This window comes from Colias eurytheme, chromosome 13 (genome assembly GCF_061535395.1).
Source record: "Colias eurytheme isolate Ceu_HAF_F1 chromosome 13, ilColEury1 Martin Lab GWU primary, whole genome shotgun sequence".
Classification (NCBI taxonomy): domain Eukaryota; kingdom Metazoa; phylum Arthropoda; class Insecta; order Lepidoptera; family Pieridae; genus Colias; species Colias eurytheme.
The window spans coordinates 7,148,664-7,164,718 of record NC_142992.1 but is presented as its reverse complement, the minus strand read 5'-3'; the positions used below and the strand labels follow the sequence as shown (position 1 = coordinate 7,164,718).

At 34.0% G+C, this 16,055-nt stretch overlaps 2 protein-coding genes across 4 annotated transcripts in view; one reads left to right on the top strand and one right to left on the bottom strand.

Annotated features, from left to right (window-relative positions):
- Positions 1 to 16,055, bottom strand: part of Atg1 (serine/threonine-protein kinase unc-51-like protein Atg1) — a 39,663-nt gene that overhangs the window by 20,656 nt on the left and 2,952 nt on the right. For all 3 annotated transcript variants that reach the window (XM_090108788.1, XM_090108789.1, XM_090108791.1), the window contains exon 2: positions 13,144 to 13,320. In XM_090108788.1, coding sequence (XP_089964914.1) covers positions 13,144 to 13,320 — 177 coding nt within the window. The remainder of the gene's footprint in view (positions 1 to 13,143; positions 13,321 to 16,055) is intronic.
- LOC149903473 (uncharacterized) lies at positions 904 to 3,733 on the top strand. The gene is made up of 4 exons (XM_090108792.1): positions 904 to 1,222; positions 1,747 to 2,209; positions 2,289 to 2,426; positions 2,741 to 3,733. The coding sequence occupies exons 1-4, from the start codon at positions 1,179 to 1,181 to the stop codon at positions 3,443 to 3,445; spliced, it is 1,350 nt and encodes a 449-aa protein (XP_089964918.1). The 5' UTR covers positions 904 to 1,178; the 3' UTR covers positions 3,446 to 3,733.

Here is a 16,055-nt window from a genome sequence, read left to right as displayed (position 1 = left end):
GCACCGAGGCGATATATTTAGTTAGTCAAATGTACTTTTTCGTATATCGTTAACATAAAGTCGGCAGTGTTTACGAAACAATAGTTAAGTGAACAAGGTTTAACAGTGCGTACCTAAAAATAAAAATTATTATTGGAGAAATTGAGTAAATGTAATTTATTGTACTTTAATAAGTAGTAAGTAAATTATTAATACAAAAATTTACCATTCTCTCTAAATTCTTCTTTACTAATCTTAACAGATAAATATATTTTACAGTCATTTAATAATAGTACATCCCATTTTATATTGTTTGTGATAAATTTAAATAGATATGTGGTATCTATTTCTTTGGTTTTTATTACTTTTATAACCTATCAAAAATCTTATTAGTAATTGTAATAGTTTATTGAGGAGACTTTTTGTATAGGCTTTATAAAGCCGAATGGTTTTTGTAACATTGACCTAGACTATTTTTTTGAACAGTTTGAACCTCACGTAATATATTTTCAATTCTCAAAATAGTTACTATTTGACTACAGTCGATCGAAAAATGTAGGTATCGTAAGTTGACCTGTTCATCATTAAATTCATGAATCAATGTAAACACACACGTGATTGAACTCTTCCATAAAAAAACGAGAAACATTATTGTATTTTTTATTGTATTAGTTTTTTGTCTTTCACAAGTTCGAAACTGACAAAAGGTATAATATAGTCAAAACTGTGTTCTTGGGTAAATAAAATTTGAATACAATGAGTCCTTGTGTAATTTGACACAAAACGTTTCAGTGACGAATCCGATAAATTCTAGATAAATATTTTTCATAAATTCAAGAAACGTCTGTAAATCATCGAAAATATTAAAGTGTGATTATTTTTAGAAGTCATTATGCGACTAGAGGCCTGATAAGAAATGACGTAAAATATTATTTGTATGAACGCTAAATTATACTTTGAAGTATATGAGATGTTGTTGGAAAAAGAGGAAATTAGTTTTGCTGTTGATGCGGACAATCGTTATCGAGTTTGATTCGCGATAAGCTCGCCATGCAGCAGGTAATCTTATCGTGGAGTGATAATAGTTTATAAGTGTCAGTGAGTTACGCGCTCTGCGACCCGATGCTACTAGTGCTAAGCAGGGTAGCAAGGGAACTCTGTTGCCAATACTAACACAGTGAACCACATTCCTAGTGACCATGAAGACAAAACGTCTGTGCTTTATTTTGGCAGCTTGTCTGATGTAAGTAAATAACATTTAATTAATGACACATCGATAATAGTGTTTATATAATCGATCACCTTTAAATGATGTCAATTAAATTTATTTAAAATAAAGTATGTAAATGGAGACATTTCATGTAAACTACTATGCGCCATTCGCAATACCTATACAATTAAATTCTGAAGTATGTACTACATTATTAACTATTAAAATGTTTAATTTGTTCGTTAATTTAATTAGCATTTTTATGTGTGTAACACCTTATTTTTTATCTAATTTTGTAAAACAACGTCTGGTACGCCACTTGACAGACTACAAGGATACATTATACATATTTTTTCTTGAAGCAAATAACATGAACGAATATAATATTTATCTAAAATTAGGTTTATAGAATATTCTAAAAGTATACCTATAGTTACGCCCTTGTATTTATCACGATTCTTATCTCTGTACTTAGCAATTCTACGTCAGCTCGTTATGATAAAAGATATCCATTGCTTTATATAGTCACGTGTTAATGCATCTTTACCAAATTTCAGCCAAGGAATCGTTAGCGGCCAAGATGGTGATGTAACGGAAATACCTTCCGAGGGTGATATCCAACCTTTGTTAGAGACTAAAAATGTAGACGATGCTATAGAAGGTAGTGGAGACCCATCTATAGATGATAATATTGAAATCACAACTCAAGAAGCAATCCCAAAATTGGAACATATAATGCCACTAGATGTAAACGAAAATGAACAAGATACTAACAATTCTTCGTCTCCATTACCATGCCCAAAACCATGCGTTTGCAGCATTGAAGGGGATAAAAACAAATTCGTCGTAGATTGTTCTGGATATTCTCTTACAGAATTCCCATGGCCCCTAGATTCAAGGATAACCACATTAAATTTAAATAACAATAAGTTAACAGAGATTCCCAAAGAGATATCCACTTTGAAAGAATTGGAAGTACTTAATGCAGATGACAACGCTATAATGGAATTGGCTGCAGGTGTAAGTACTTATCATAAAATTAATAAGATGAGAAAAAAATTGTTCATCCTATTTCAATGACCTAACAACATTATTTCAGTCGGTGAGCGAGCTTCCAGCATTAGTTAAATTGAAACTAGCAAATAACCGCCTGATAGAATTTCCGCAAGATTTGAAAAATAGCCTTTCGGTAATGAAGTTAGAAGAACTAGACTTAGGCGGCAACGATATAAGAACGGTAAGATACATTCTTATAAAGATCGAAATATAAGTAATTTTGTATTTCATCTTAATCTGTATTATAAATTAAAATAATAATAATGTATCTTAATAACGTAACTTAAATGAATACTTAGTTATTCAAAACAATAATTATAAAATTTCGCGCCCGCGCCGGCGAGAGCCTTTGCTTTAAAAATAATAATTAATCATATCAAGTACATAATTAATTCAATTCTTATTAATAATATTTTAAAAATTCTCCTAGAATTTCCAGGGGTATTGAATTGCAATTAAGTTTTTAATAGTTTTTATTTATCCAATATTTTTCAGAAATTTACACCGGAACTTTTTTCTAACCTAAAGTCACTACGCCAACTTACGCTGCCCTTTACGGCGTCTGATCTTTCTGAAGATTTGTGCAAATCATTAAAGGAAACTTTGGAAAGTGTTTGTTATGAATCGTGTAAGAAGAAGATATTTGAATGTCCAGATGCACCAGAATCAATTGGAGATGACTTATTCGATGCAACGTTGCCGGGTATGATTGCATTCCAACCCGATGATATTCAGAAATCATTAAACACTGAATCTAATTCAAGTAATACTACGCCTAGTACGGAAGCAACAACAGCACCTACCCCGCAAACAAGTGCAGCATCTTCAGTTTCTGAAAGTACTTCTTCAGTAACAGAATTTTCCCTACGTAATGCTGTTAATCAGCAACCCATCGATAATGTTCCTTTGAATAGTATTGTAGAAGCTCCAACAGAAACGTCGCAAGCAGATTCAGAAGTGAAGATAGGTGCAAAAACAGCTGAATCGAAATCTGGAGGTGGTGTAGACAAAAGTGTAATAGGTATTATAATAGCAGCTATGGTTGTCATTGTGGCTGTTATAACTATTAAGAAGAATTGGAGTTCAATAAAGAAAAAATTCGGTTCAACTCCGAGAACAAACGAGCGCACCACGGTCAATGGTACATCTCCGGAAGAAGTCCCATTACAAGAAAAAGCTAATGATAAATCCCCTGTTTAGAATTAGTGAATGGTGAATGGACTAAATATTATACTCGTGTTGAATGAACTTGATCTGAATGAGACATAACAATGTTTGGAAAAGTGTAATGTATGTTATTAACTTATCTTTTGACTAGTTTGTGGACGCGTGTATATTAATGTAAACTAGTTAAATTGTTATTTAATTTTGTAAACACGAAATTGTAGATTAAGTTTATTAGGATAGATTTTGTATGTAAATAATTTAAAAGCGCTTTTGTATTACGTCACCCTTAAATCGATTACAGAATAAATTTATTTATATGAATGGTTTATTTATTTATAATAAGGTTGTATTATGTAGACTTAATAGCACAGATAGCATTAAATAATTTTAACTGAATAAATTGGAAAATAATGTCTTTAAAGCTCTTTTAAAATTTTCGAAGAAACAGTAAAATATTCAACAGACGTAAGTTCAACACTACAAGATTTGAGAACCGTTATTCATCGGAGGAGAGCGTCGATGTCGAATGCACACCGGAGTTTCGCTTTCTCATTTATTTTTATAACAATGAGGTAGTTTAACAACTCGATATTGGTTACCTCCAATGTTCAGTGCCGTGCGGTTTATCACCCGGACGAACACGTGGGAATAAACAAGTAGTTTTATAGCTTATCTATTGTTTTGGTATAAGCTTCATAACTGCCAAGTATCATCAAAATCCGTTCCGTGGTTTACGTGTCAAACATACATCCATACATTATTAAACTACAGTAGCACCTCGTTATGTCGAACCTCGATAAGTCAAAAACCTCCAAATCTCGAAAAAATGTCTTGTTCCCTTCCCTTCAAACCCGAAAACCTCTATTACTTGAAATTTTGTCCCTCTGTTAGTCGAAATAATCACCGAGTCCCTCCAAGCCATTTTGGTACATATTTTCACTCTATAACTAGAAAAATCAAATTTGACCTCTGTATCTCGAACATAGCAACGTTTTATTTTACAACCTTTATAACTTGATTTGGAATTTATTACCTCTATTGTTCGAACAAAAATAAAACACCGACTTTAAGAATTTGCCGACAGTGCAAGTACACTATTGTCTCTTAGAAAACATATTAGGAGTATACGATAATTAATTTATGACTCACGAAACACGTGTTTGCGTTAAGTATCTGATGACGAAATTATCGATTCAGTAGCTCAGAAAACCGATACTAATGAATTAATGATTAAGATGACATAGAAGACGTGAATAGTACATGCGCTCCATGGGTTTCCATCAAAGAGGCAAGAACCGCATTGATTACCTTACGAAATTTTATAAAGCAAACCAGTATCTTTGAAAAAGAAGAATTTTCTGCTCTTTATAGATTATAAAATGCTAGAGAACAACCAAATTATCTAAAGCAAAAAAAAAATACTGACTTTTTTAATGCCATATTTTTTATTTTAAAATGATTTGAAATAATGTTGATTTATAATAAATAAAAACTGTTTGTGACCTCTGCAAGTTGAATTTTAATTTATTTTACCTCTGTAACTCAATATTTATAAGAATAAACCTCAAACTCTTTATGTCGAATCAAAATCCGCCTAAGTCGAAATCCTCCATAAGTTGAAAACTCTATAACTCGAATTTTTTGGCGTCTCCCTTGATATTCGACTTATAGAGGTGCTACTGTATATACCTACTATCGCGTACAAAATGTTTCAATTAAAAAAATGTATTCTGTAAATTAAGATCTGCTTGAATTAAATGAAAATACTGATTTGACTCTGTAGAAAGTAATGATGTGGTTTCCGGTGCCTCACTTTCAAGCTTCAACGAGTTACAATGTACGTAGAAACTAACCTGACGCAATCATACGCGCTTATTACCTAGCCTACAATCTAGACGCTCTTGTCAGATGAGGGAATAATATGTAATATTAGTAAATGGATGGTGTTATAAATGTGGTTTCTAAAGTGAAGAAACCACGCGTATAACCACAATGTATAATAAAATAAGGATAGCCATTACGAAAAGATATATACCTAGGTACTAGGTAGGTAATATGTAAGTAAAAAATGTATTTATTCCCCATATTTGCCTACACATATACATATATGTATTTGCAATCAGATGTAGAAATAAAAATTGCAGTTATTTATAGTTAATTCCTACGTAAGACTTTAGCTATATTATAAGCTATTTATGTACCTACAACAAAGAAACCGAAGAGGTAATGACGCATGCACAGGTGAGACAAATTTATGAACACGGTGGCAATAGTGTGAAGCCCTATTCAGAACGCTCAAGGTCCGACCATACCACGTGCATTTTGTAGGGTCTTATGTATGTTTATTGTTTCTTTCTTTAATGTTTGTATTTGAAGCTATATTCCATTTATTGTGTACATAATTCTTGTTTATATTTTTATCAGAGTGATCAGTGCTTATACGCTTGAATCACGCCTCATCATACTACTTTCTAGCTGTAAAGATTAACATTTAGTTATTTCCAGAAGTAAAATAAAAAATATAACACTAAATAGATTGGACACGTGTGCGTGACGTCTATAAATCGTTAGGGCGTATTCAGAAAGAAAGCTTGAAACTTATAAGCGCTTATCGCCGCTTGTCAGCGCTGGTAACCCGCGCAGGAAAATATATGAACATGACAAGCGCCGATAAGCGCTTATAAGTTTCAAGCTTTCTTTCTGAATACGCCCTTAGTAACATTTTGTTTGTATATCCGTGGTCTGCAAAAATGACAAGACGCACGTCATTTGCTTTGACATCAATAAATATTTAAATCTCATCTATGTTGCCCACATTGCTATGATATTATGTATATAAATTATAAACGACACGTGGGCAGTGGGCACGAGCTCGCGGATAGACTAGCAGTCTGATAATAATTATAACGATGTTGCATAATTTGCAAAGCGCGCCTTGAATACTTTTCCATTTGCGTAAAAATGAAACAAAAGAGAAGTAAAGGAGAAGTCAAGGATATAAATTATGCATATCCATACTAATATTATAAATGCGAAAGTAACTCTGTCTGCCTGTCTGTTACTCAATCACGCCTTAACTTCTGAACCAATTTGCATGAAATTTGGTATAGAGATATTTTGATACCCGAGAAAGGACATATGCTACTTTTTACCCCGGGAAATAGGATAGGTTTTATCCCGGAAATCCCACGGGAACTATGCGGGTTTTTATTTGACTGCGCGGGCGAAGCTGCGGGTGGAAAGCTAGTAAACTATAAAGTATAAAGCAATAAGATTAATTTGCTTGATTTTTTTCAATTTACATAATATTTATTAGTATTTGGTTGAGACTAGGTATATTCTATAATACTATAAATTTGTTTCAGTTGGTTGGAAATATCAAAGGTATTCTTGATATCTAATACATATTAACATGCAGTGATGTACATTGTAAACTTATCGCCGAGTGAAGCTTATTAGATGTTGTTCCATTTTCAATGTCAAAAAGGCCCGTGTCTATATTTTATAAAAGAAAGTCATGTTAGTTACACCGCTTTTAACTCAAGAACGTACGGTTGAACAGATCCCTTCAACCATTCGTTCTTCGCTCGTTGAATTTGTCTCGGTATATATATTGTGGTTATGACTTAGAAAATTTCAAAATTCAAATAACGTCTAAAACTCTAAACATCAGAGCCACTTTCGGTAATAATGAAATATTAAATGTAATTTTATGTAAACCCTTCGCAAGTCAAGCTTTGAACAGTTTATTAAAAATAGCACTATATTATTACGTAGACATCGGATTATATGCACTAACAAAATGCCAAAATATGCATGCAAATATGCACTAAAAAAGGCCGAAATATGCACTAAAAATTACTGATATGCCTAAAATATGCACAATACAAAATCAAATTCTTTTATTATTTTTATATATTTAAATCAAAGATTGTACAAAAACAGTGAAATTTTCTTGAAATTAAGAATAGTTTTTGTGCCAATATACAATTAAACATTTTTACCCAAATTTTCGAGCGCAAATTTGTGACGTTTGTCACCCGCGAGCCCAGTGTTGCCACCTTAGACCTTTCCGGGCTAAATCTAGCCCTTTTTTGGAATTCAACCCGTGTTTTAAGTTTTTAGCCCCAAAAGGGTAATCTAGCCCTATTTTGAATGGCTAAAATTTACTTAAAATGGAGCCCATTATGTAATTTTTTGCCATTTAACCATGCCAAAATAGGGTTTGTTTACTCGCTGAGCGTTCTGATTGGCTAATAAAGGTCAGTCGACCAATCAAAATTCCCTCTACTTAACGAAATATGCACGATTGGGGAAAAAGGCTTAAAATATGCACTAACGCCGTAATTAGAGAGTTTTATGCATTTGCATATGCAAATATGCAAATGCATATAATCCGATGTCTAATTATTAGATATCTATATCAAGAACATCAAAAAAGTTTGTAAAGTTATTTCCAGTTCTCATTTCAAAATAAATTAGACTTGAAAATAGAAGAATGTACCTACATCCTATAGTTCCTAGGATACATATCTATACTAATATTATAAAGCTGAAGAGTTTGTTTGTTTCATTGTTTGAACGCGCTAATCTCGGTAACTACTGGTCCGATTTGAAAAATTCTTTCGGTGTTAGATAGCTCATTTATCGAGGAAGGCTATATATAGGCTTTAATATATCATCACGCTACGGCCAACAGGAGTGGAGCCACGGGGGTGAAACCGCGCGGAGCAGCTAGTTATTTAATATTTACCAAATAAATAACTTTAATTAAAAAAATGTGTTGCTTTTCAAGAATTATAGTCTGAACTCTGAATTGAGTAGAATATAAGTTGAAATGTTTACAAATATAATATACGGGAGATGTAATTACAAAGTCAGATGCTGCACAACACGTTTCGCTAAAATTAACGGAAGCTAATGAACTTTCTTTGGCTTTAAATCCACGCAAGCAATTGCTTTATATTACGCATTTAATACACACGACTCCTAAATAAAAAAGTGTTCTTGCCCTTGACATTCTATTATAAGTAGGCGGTATGTAAATAAAAACTTACAAAAACGTTTCAAGAACTAGTCACAAATTTTCAACACTGGTAACTAAAAAAGATAATTCATTTCGTTGATATTGTGTCCATAAAAAATATTATCTAAGAATATGTGTGACAATAATTTCCAGCACACTCCAGGAATTTGGTAGACCGTACTACATGCAAGGTGTTTGACTGGTGTTACTATATTCCTATTTCTATTACATCCTAAACACTATGATTACACAACTTATGTTATGTTATATGTATTAGGGACTTGGGTTATGATCAATTCTATGGACATACATTTTCAGCATGTACCTAGTACCTACCTATGAATCCTTAGCAATTTAATTTTCTTACAATCTTTGTAATATAGATTAGTAATCGGTAACGGGCTGGCCACGGACACCGGCGGCGCGACCGACGGCGCGACGGGCGGCGCGGCAAGTCGCGCGGAGCGGTAAGCATGCCACGGGCAGTTGCGTTCGCCGCCGCGACCAGTGTAGACGAGGAGACGAGATAGCTTTATCAAAGTTAGCTCGACGTTGTTTGGAGAGTAGCAGCTTTTATGCTCAAGATTTAATGTTTGGAAGATATTATAGTGGAGTACACGAATTAAATAGAAATCGTGTTACAGACGGAGAATTCCACCAAAAATATGAAAAATATAGGCATGATGAAAAATTATGTTGCGGGTGGCTAGACTTCCAAATAGCTGGTCTAGCTAGAATTTCTACAATAAAAGCTTCCGTCTCCATTTTCGCGAAAAAAAAACAAACTAAGTATTTTAAATTAAGTTCGCTCCGGGAGTAGTCGCCGCGTCTGCCGCTCGACTCCGTGGCCTGCGCCGTAATAACTCATACATTTGTTTCGATCGCTAGTCGTGCCGCGCGATTCGCTCGGGGAAATTTCGCCGGTCGTCTCGCTGGTCGCCGCTGCGCGTGGCATGCCCAGTACATTTCCATACATTTGATTCATTCGCAAGACGCGCCGCCAGTCGCGCCGCGCGAATTTTCGCTATAGCGAATTGTCCGTGGCCAGCACGTGGCCGGGTCCACATTTGTAGCATCTTGACGTATCACGATCAGTCGTATCGTATCGAGTATTTGTATCATAAATATGGACGCTCATTTGTCCATGTCGTATTATAAAGGCGTATCTTGAAAAAAAACGCGTCCATACTTATCAAATGCTGTATCATCTCAGTGTATCGGCGACAATGGACGCTCCACGAAAACCACGAAATGGCGGGAACACAGGCAATGATCGCGTATCAATTGCATTCACGTCCAAACTTGATCGATACGATGTGTATCCTCTTTGATGATCGCGGAAAAACCGACACACGATGGTTCGCGGTGTATCACGTATATCGTATCGTAATACAGTATCAAAATACGTCCATACCACCGATCGTGATACGCGTATCAGATACGAGGTGTATCATGATACACGGTTAGTGCGGATCGGGCCGTATCAGATACGGTGTGTATCATCAACGGGTATCATCTTGCGTCCAAACTAGCGATCATGATACGCGCCGAGGCCACGCAACGGAGATACGATACACCGAAATGCTACAAATGTGGACCCGGCCTTATATGAGTGCAATACAAAATTACTTAATCCGAAAGTGTGTTATTATTTATTATTTATAATATTATATTGTAGGTATACAATGCAATATTATTATTTATTATCAATAAAACGTTAGTTCCCTGTGTTACACTGACCAATAAGCTCTTGACATGAATACATTATCTTCTTATCATTTAACGAAATACCTAATGAAAAGATTAGACACGGAAAAACATGAAAAACATTTTTCAATATTTACTTCAATTGAAAACGATTCTTAGTTCTTTGGCCTATTTAATTTGTGTGAGCGGGTAACCGTCATTTTGTGCGCAATTATCTGTATCGCGTTGATCACATCCACGAGGCAGGGCCAGCACGTGCAGGCACGGTGATCCCAACAAACGTGGCGCGCCTGCCACCTAGATAGTTTCTAGTTTCTACACGAGTGAACTACATTGCGCAATCCGAATAAACGCAGGACTGTCTTATTTACATCCTTCGCTCGTATCCTTTGTTCTAAACTTATGAAAATGTTGAATCATATTTAACTCTTATAGCGCGATAATTCTGCTACCAAATACATGATTTACTTATTCACAACCAGGCTATACTCAATGTCAACGAGTTATCGTTATAAATAAATAAGTAATGAGTAAAAAAATACTTATGTAAGTATTAAGTAATGCTTTATTTGTGGTTTTATAAAATGTGATTGGTTATTCATGAGCATTAAATAGACATAGAAAAAAAGTAGGAAAATAAAACTAGTAAGTACATAATTCATTTACGGTGAATCACAGTGATCGTTAAGAATTAGTATAATTATATTTAATGACTATTAGTACGCACCCACACCTATTTCCATATAATGTCCCTTTTTCCAATCATAATACTTAATAAAGTAAAATAGTTTGGAAAATCCAAAAGTGCACGCCTCATAATTTTTTTTTAATAATTATTTATTAATTATTATTTTTGTTTATTTAATAACAATTAAACCACATCGAATCAGACCCTGAAAAATGAAAGGGTTCTATTCCTGAGCATACTCAAGCGTAAGAGAAAAAAAAAAGATTCGATTAGTAAAGTATTTCGGTCGCTATCGTGTTAACAAGAAAAAGGATCCGCACATACAGACACACGGACGTCCAAGACAGAACTTTTTTAAACTGTTTTTTAACTAGTTTAAATAACAAAAATGACATCAAAAATATCATGAACGTTAAAAATAGTGTTTTTTCTTAATATGTGTGTGTATGTATTATCTTACAAGTGCAATGTATGATACATAAAGACATTTTAAGTTTGAAAAATCAGATGTTTTGCGCGAAGCGACAGTAGTACCCACCTCAACGCTTCGCTTATGAGGCGTGCAATTAACCAGCTAATCATTACTGTTTAGTTTACATATACAGTTATTTACATAACCGGTATAATTTATCTCGTACAGATAGTCGGTACGAGAGATTTCAGAGCAGTCATCAACGATATTAAAGGTTAGTAGGGCATGCAGTACGTCGTGTGACACCGTTTAAACTTAAATAACCAAATGCTGCGATACTATTGTATCTGAATAAGATTATTAAGAACATTGTAGCTGTAATGTTAAAGACTCATATCCATAGGAGGAGTAGTACCCGTCTCTTAAATTAATTTTATGTGGAACAATTGATACGAAAGGGCATTCATTGCGTTGGTTTCGGTCTGGTGTTCGCGTTATACATCTAAAAATACTATCCATTTGCAAATAATAAACTTCTTAGTGTAGTGTACCTATTTAAAAATAATGTAAGTGATTCGGAAATGTAAATAAAAACAAGCATCGGACTTCACCAAATACGCAGTTCAAAATTATTATTAGCAAAACGTGTTTTATCTCGAGAGTTGAATTTAATTTTAGGTTGATAGTGTGGCCTAGAGGAGACAACACGTTACGGCTGCGTGGAATTGTGGAATTAGTGCGGTTGGAACAGATTTCTTATCAAATCTATTAGATATATACGCAATTTATCGAAACTTCGTCTACATACGCAAAATTTGATGCGCAATTTGTTACAGACTTCCGGTCGTCGACTCTTTCGGTCTCATTGTTAAAACGCATTGAATCAACGTCTGATAACTCCAATATACCAATAGTAAACAATGTTGTTTACCGCAATGTTTATCCAACTACTCCTTATATGAAACTCGCACAATAAACGACATAGGTTACTTACTTATTTAGTGTTTACAATTAATTACCGTCATGCGAATTTATATTTTTTAATAGAACATGATATCGTTTGCTCAGTTTTATAACACGAAGAGGTGAGCCAATGAAGCTTTGACCTTGTTACGAATCAAGCAGCGTGAGGCGCGACATACGGAAGAGTATTTCGTACGTATACATAATAGATATCATGAAAATGAACGTCATGTTAAAAAACTTTTGTAGTTACTAGGTGCAAATAAATAAAAATAATAAAAAATAAAAGATCTCTGTATTAGTAATGTAACAATAAGTTAGCTCTTATAATGTACAGTGATAATAACATAAAATATGTAAATTATTTAATAAATTGTATATAATGTCTCGCATGTAAAGTGTAGCAATAAATATAAAAATATAGCCTCCTGAAGAGGCGACAGTAATGTACATGTCGTTATCGGCAGACGGATTAAGGGCAAGGCCAGTGGGTTACGGACGCCAATCGGCACCTAGTACCAACTAATAACCACGACTTCCTGGTAATTGTAGAACCAAACGGGTGAGCAAATTAAACAAAGCACGCGGATTCCGTTTACATTGTGTGTAAATATATGGGGGTTACAGGTTATTTATCAGGACTGAAACGACATTAAGCGGCGCAGTTTGTACTTATAAATAAACGTGCATAAAGTCAGAAATTTATATTTTGTATTAAAATTAAAACCTACGTAATAACTTAGTCTAGTGCGCAACAATATTACGTGGTGGGTAATTTTTTGTATGTTTTATCGACCAAGTGGTAAAATAGTTAATAGACAACGCACGTGTTAGATAATGCTTTTCGGTTCCATATGTATTCATACAGTGAGATGTATGGTCTATAATTATTACACGGTGTATCTAATAATATGAGGGTTGGTATATAAACTCACCTCCATAACAACATAAACATAAGCTGTGCTGTCCATACAGTCGTGCATGGCGACAAGGTTCGTGTGATGGAGCGCCGTCAGCTCACGAAGAATTTTGATTTCCTTCACCAGGATCTCTGATGCCTTCTGTATACCTTTCTTTGTGACGACTTTCACGGCCACTGACTGTGATGGGTTCTGTAGCAAAAGAAATAAATATTAGCTTATTTCTGACGACAAAGATCTCAAATTTGTTTAATACCTAATCCCAAAGCAATGCAGTTTTTGCCTTTTGGATAGTAACTACCTCCCTACATTAAAATTGCTTTTACCTAATTTCCTGTAAACTTTTTATTACCAACTTCAAAAAATGAAAGTACATAATATCTGTTCACTGATCGATTTTCTTTAGCGACAAGTAGGTGATCAGCCTTCTGTGTCCTGCCAGACCATGACTTTTTTTTTTCTTCGTCTCCACCGGAAATCGAACCCAGGACCCCTCGGTTCTACGCTCACGCGTCAACCACTGTACCAAGGAAGCGGTTTGCCACATATACCAATAGAGAACCTTAATTATTTCGGGAACGTTGATTTAAAAAAAAAACACTCTTGGATAAAAAAAAAACCTTTTACAAAACATGCTTTAAATTTTGAAGTCATCGCCCTTACGAGCCTCTATCTTTTATTGATAAGAAAACCTAACGGTTTTGACTTCTTCTCATTATATTTTTTTTCCAACCAGCGCGCGATGGAGTGCATAAACGCATAAATACGGTTATTGCAGAATACAATTACATAAGTGGCCGCGTGTGAAACGATTTTTACATTCGATATGCCGGAACCCGTATTCTTGATTTGAAGTTAGGTATATTGTGTGAACTACCTCGACAAAAAGTCTTTATTGCAACATAAGAAAGTCTCATATACAACCGCAGTACTCGGTATGTGTTCATATTTTTAGTAAGATTTAATGGAATTAAATAACTATGTATATATCTGTACTAAAATGAGTAGTAGGAAATTAGTGATCTTATATCATACAATTATTATAGTAGAATATCAAAGGGGTCTTCTGTATGTTAGAAACTTAGAGCATTACAGGTTAGACACATATACACTGTAAATATATTTTGTTCAGAATCAATGTTGACTCAAAATGTTGATGAGTTGCTGCCAAATGTTGCTGGCAACATTGTGGTGGTGCAGAGTTTTTAACGCACGTTGAAATGCGCGAGGAGTGAGATACGAGGAGTGTCAACATTTAAACAATATTCCACCATGTTTATCAACTGTTGCTCAACAAATGTTTACCATAAATATGAGGTAGAGCTTTAAAGTTTAGATATTTGGTATTGTACTTTCTACTGATATGATAAGAATTTCGAAGGCTACTTTTATGGCAAATGGCAATTGATTACATAAGAAAAGGGTCAAATTACGCGGAAAGTTTAATCGTTTCATCACAATTGTACCATCCATAGTTTACAGTAACATTCTTAAAATTGTAGGAAATAATCACGTACCTATATGTATATTAATTAATTTCTTTACCATCCTCCAAATAGGTATAACACTTTCAAATTTATAATATTAGTAGGATTTTCTTGTTTACAGCGGTATTGCAACTCGATGTCCTATTTAAGAGAATCTTATCATAAGTTCAAAGTTAACATTTTCATTTAAGTTTGTTAGGTAATCAATCCAGTATGAATCAGCTAACGCCAATAGCAAGACTATGTACCTACCAGGATTTATATTAAGATATATTTAGCTAGGTATGTGTATCATTCTGCTTGTTTTACTTTAACGCAAAGGGGTTCAGGGCTGCGCCGGCGCTGTTCTAAGATTAGCCCGCCCTACATTCCATAGGTTCATCGGTTACTGTCTGACCTGATTTCAATTTTCAACATACGCCTTAAGTAATTGTTTGTCAATTATTGGGATAAACTAGCGGTTTAATTGCAGTTAAGACGAATTTTACTAGTGTTTACGGGAGAGCTAATAGCTTATTCACATAACGTGAGGGCGATCTCCCACGCATAAATCATCTGAGCCAAAATCGTACGTGCGTGGTTAGCAACAAAAGAAATGGAAAAATGAAAGTCATCAAATACTTATACTATAGTATAAGTATTTTTTGATGACTTTCATTTTGGATTGATCTTGAATATAATAATAGTTGTCTATTATTCTAGCATTTATATTCAAATATCTTTTCATAGTTTTTACGTAGGTCGTAGCTACATTCGCTACGTAAACTTTCGTAGGTATCTAAACAGGATATTTCATATAATTACATGTCTTCAGATATTCTGTATCAGGAAAATATACTTTATTATTGAAACCCCCAAAGCTAAAAATATAATATACCTACTACAATTGGAAAATCTGTTAAAATAAAAAAATACATATCACAGGCTACAGAACTAAATGCAAAATAGCTTATTTATGTAATTAAATAAGTAATAACATCAAAAATATGAAAAAAAAAACATACGAGCTACTAAGTCTATATATTTATAGAAATAAAATGAAAAAATAAAGTCATAGAGAATATGATGAGCAAGCTGTCCTTGAAAAGCACATATTAAAACATACTACCATACTTAGTTGTAGGCTGTTGCACCAGTTTCTAACAAAGAACTGAAATCCAAGCTGAGAATACTCAGAGCAAGGAAGTATCATTATACTTACTTGTTTGCTAGAGATATGTGTGACAAACTGAAAAATATAGTATGTATATCATGTGCATGGATGTGGAACATTTCCACCCCATCATAGATTTAGTACCTAGTTATAGTTTCAAAAGTTATTGTGGAAGAACTCACATTTAAAATTTCATTAAATTCAAATATAACATTTCAATTTTCAATGCTTTACACCTCCTCTGACTAGTTTATCTAGTTCCTAGACTCTAGTTGTAAACATATTCT

Coding starts and splice junctions, on each gene's coding strand:
- LOC149903473 (XM_090108792.1), top strand. CDS start 1,179: ATGAAGACAAAACGTCTGTGCTTTATTTTGGCAGCTTGTCTGAT. Junction 2,210..2,288: donor TAATGGAATTGGCTGCAGGT/GTAAGTACTTAT, acceptor ACATTATTTCAG/TCGGTGAGCGAGCTTCCAGC. Junction 2,427..2,740: donor GCGGCAACGATATAAGAACG/GTAAGATACATT, acceptor AATATTTTTCAG/AAATTTACACCGGAACTTTT.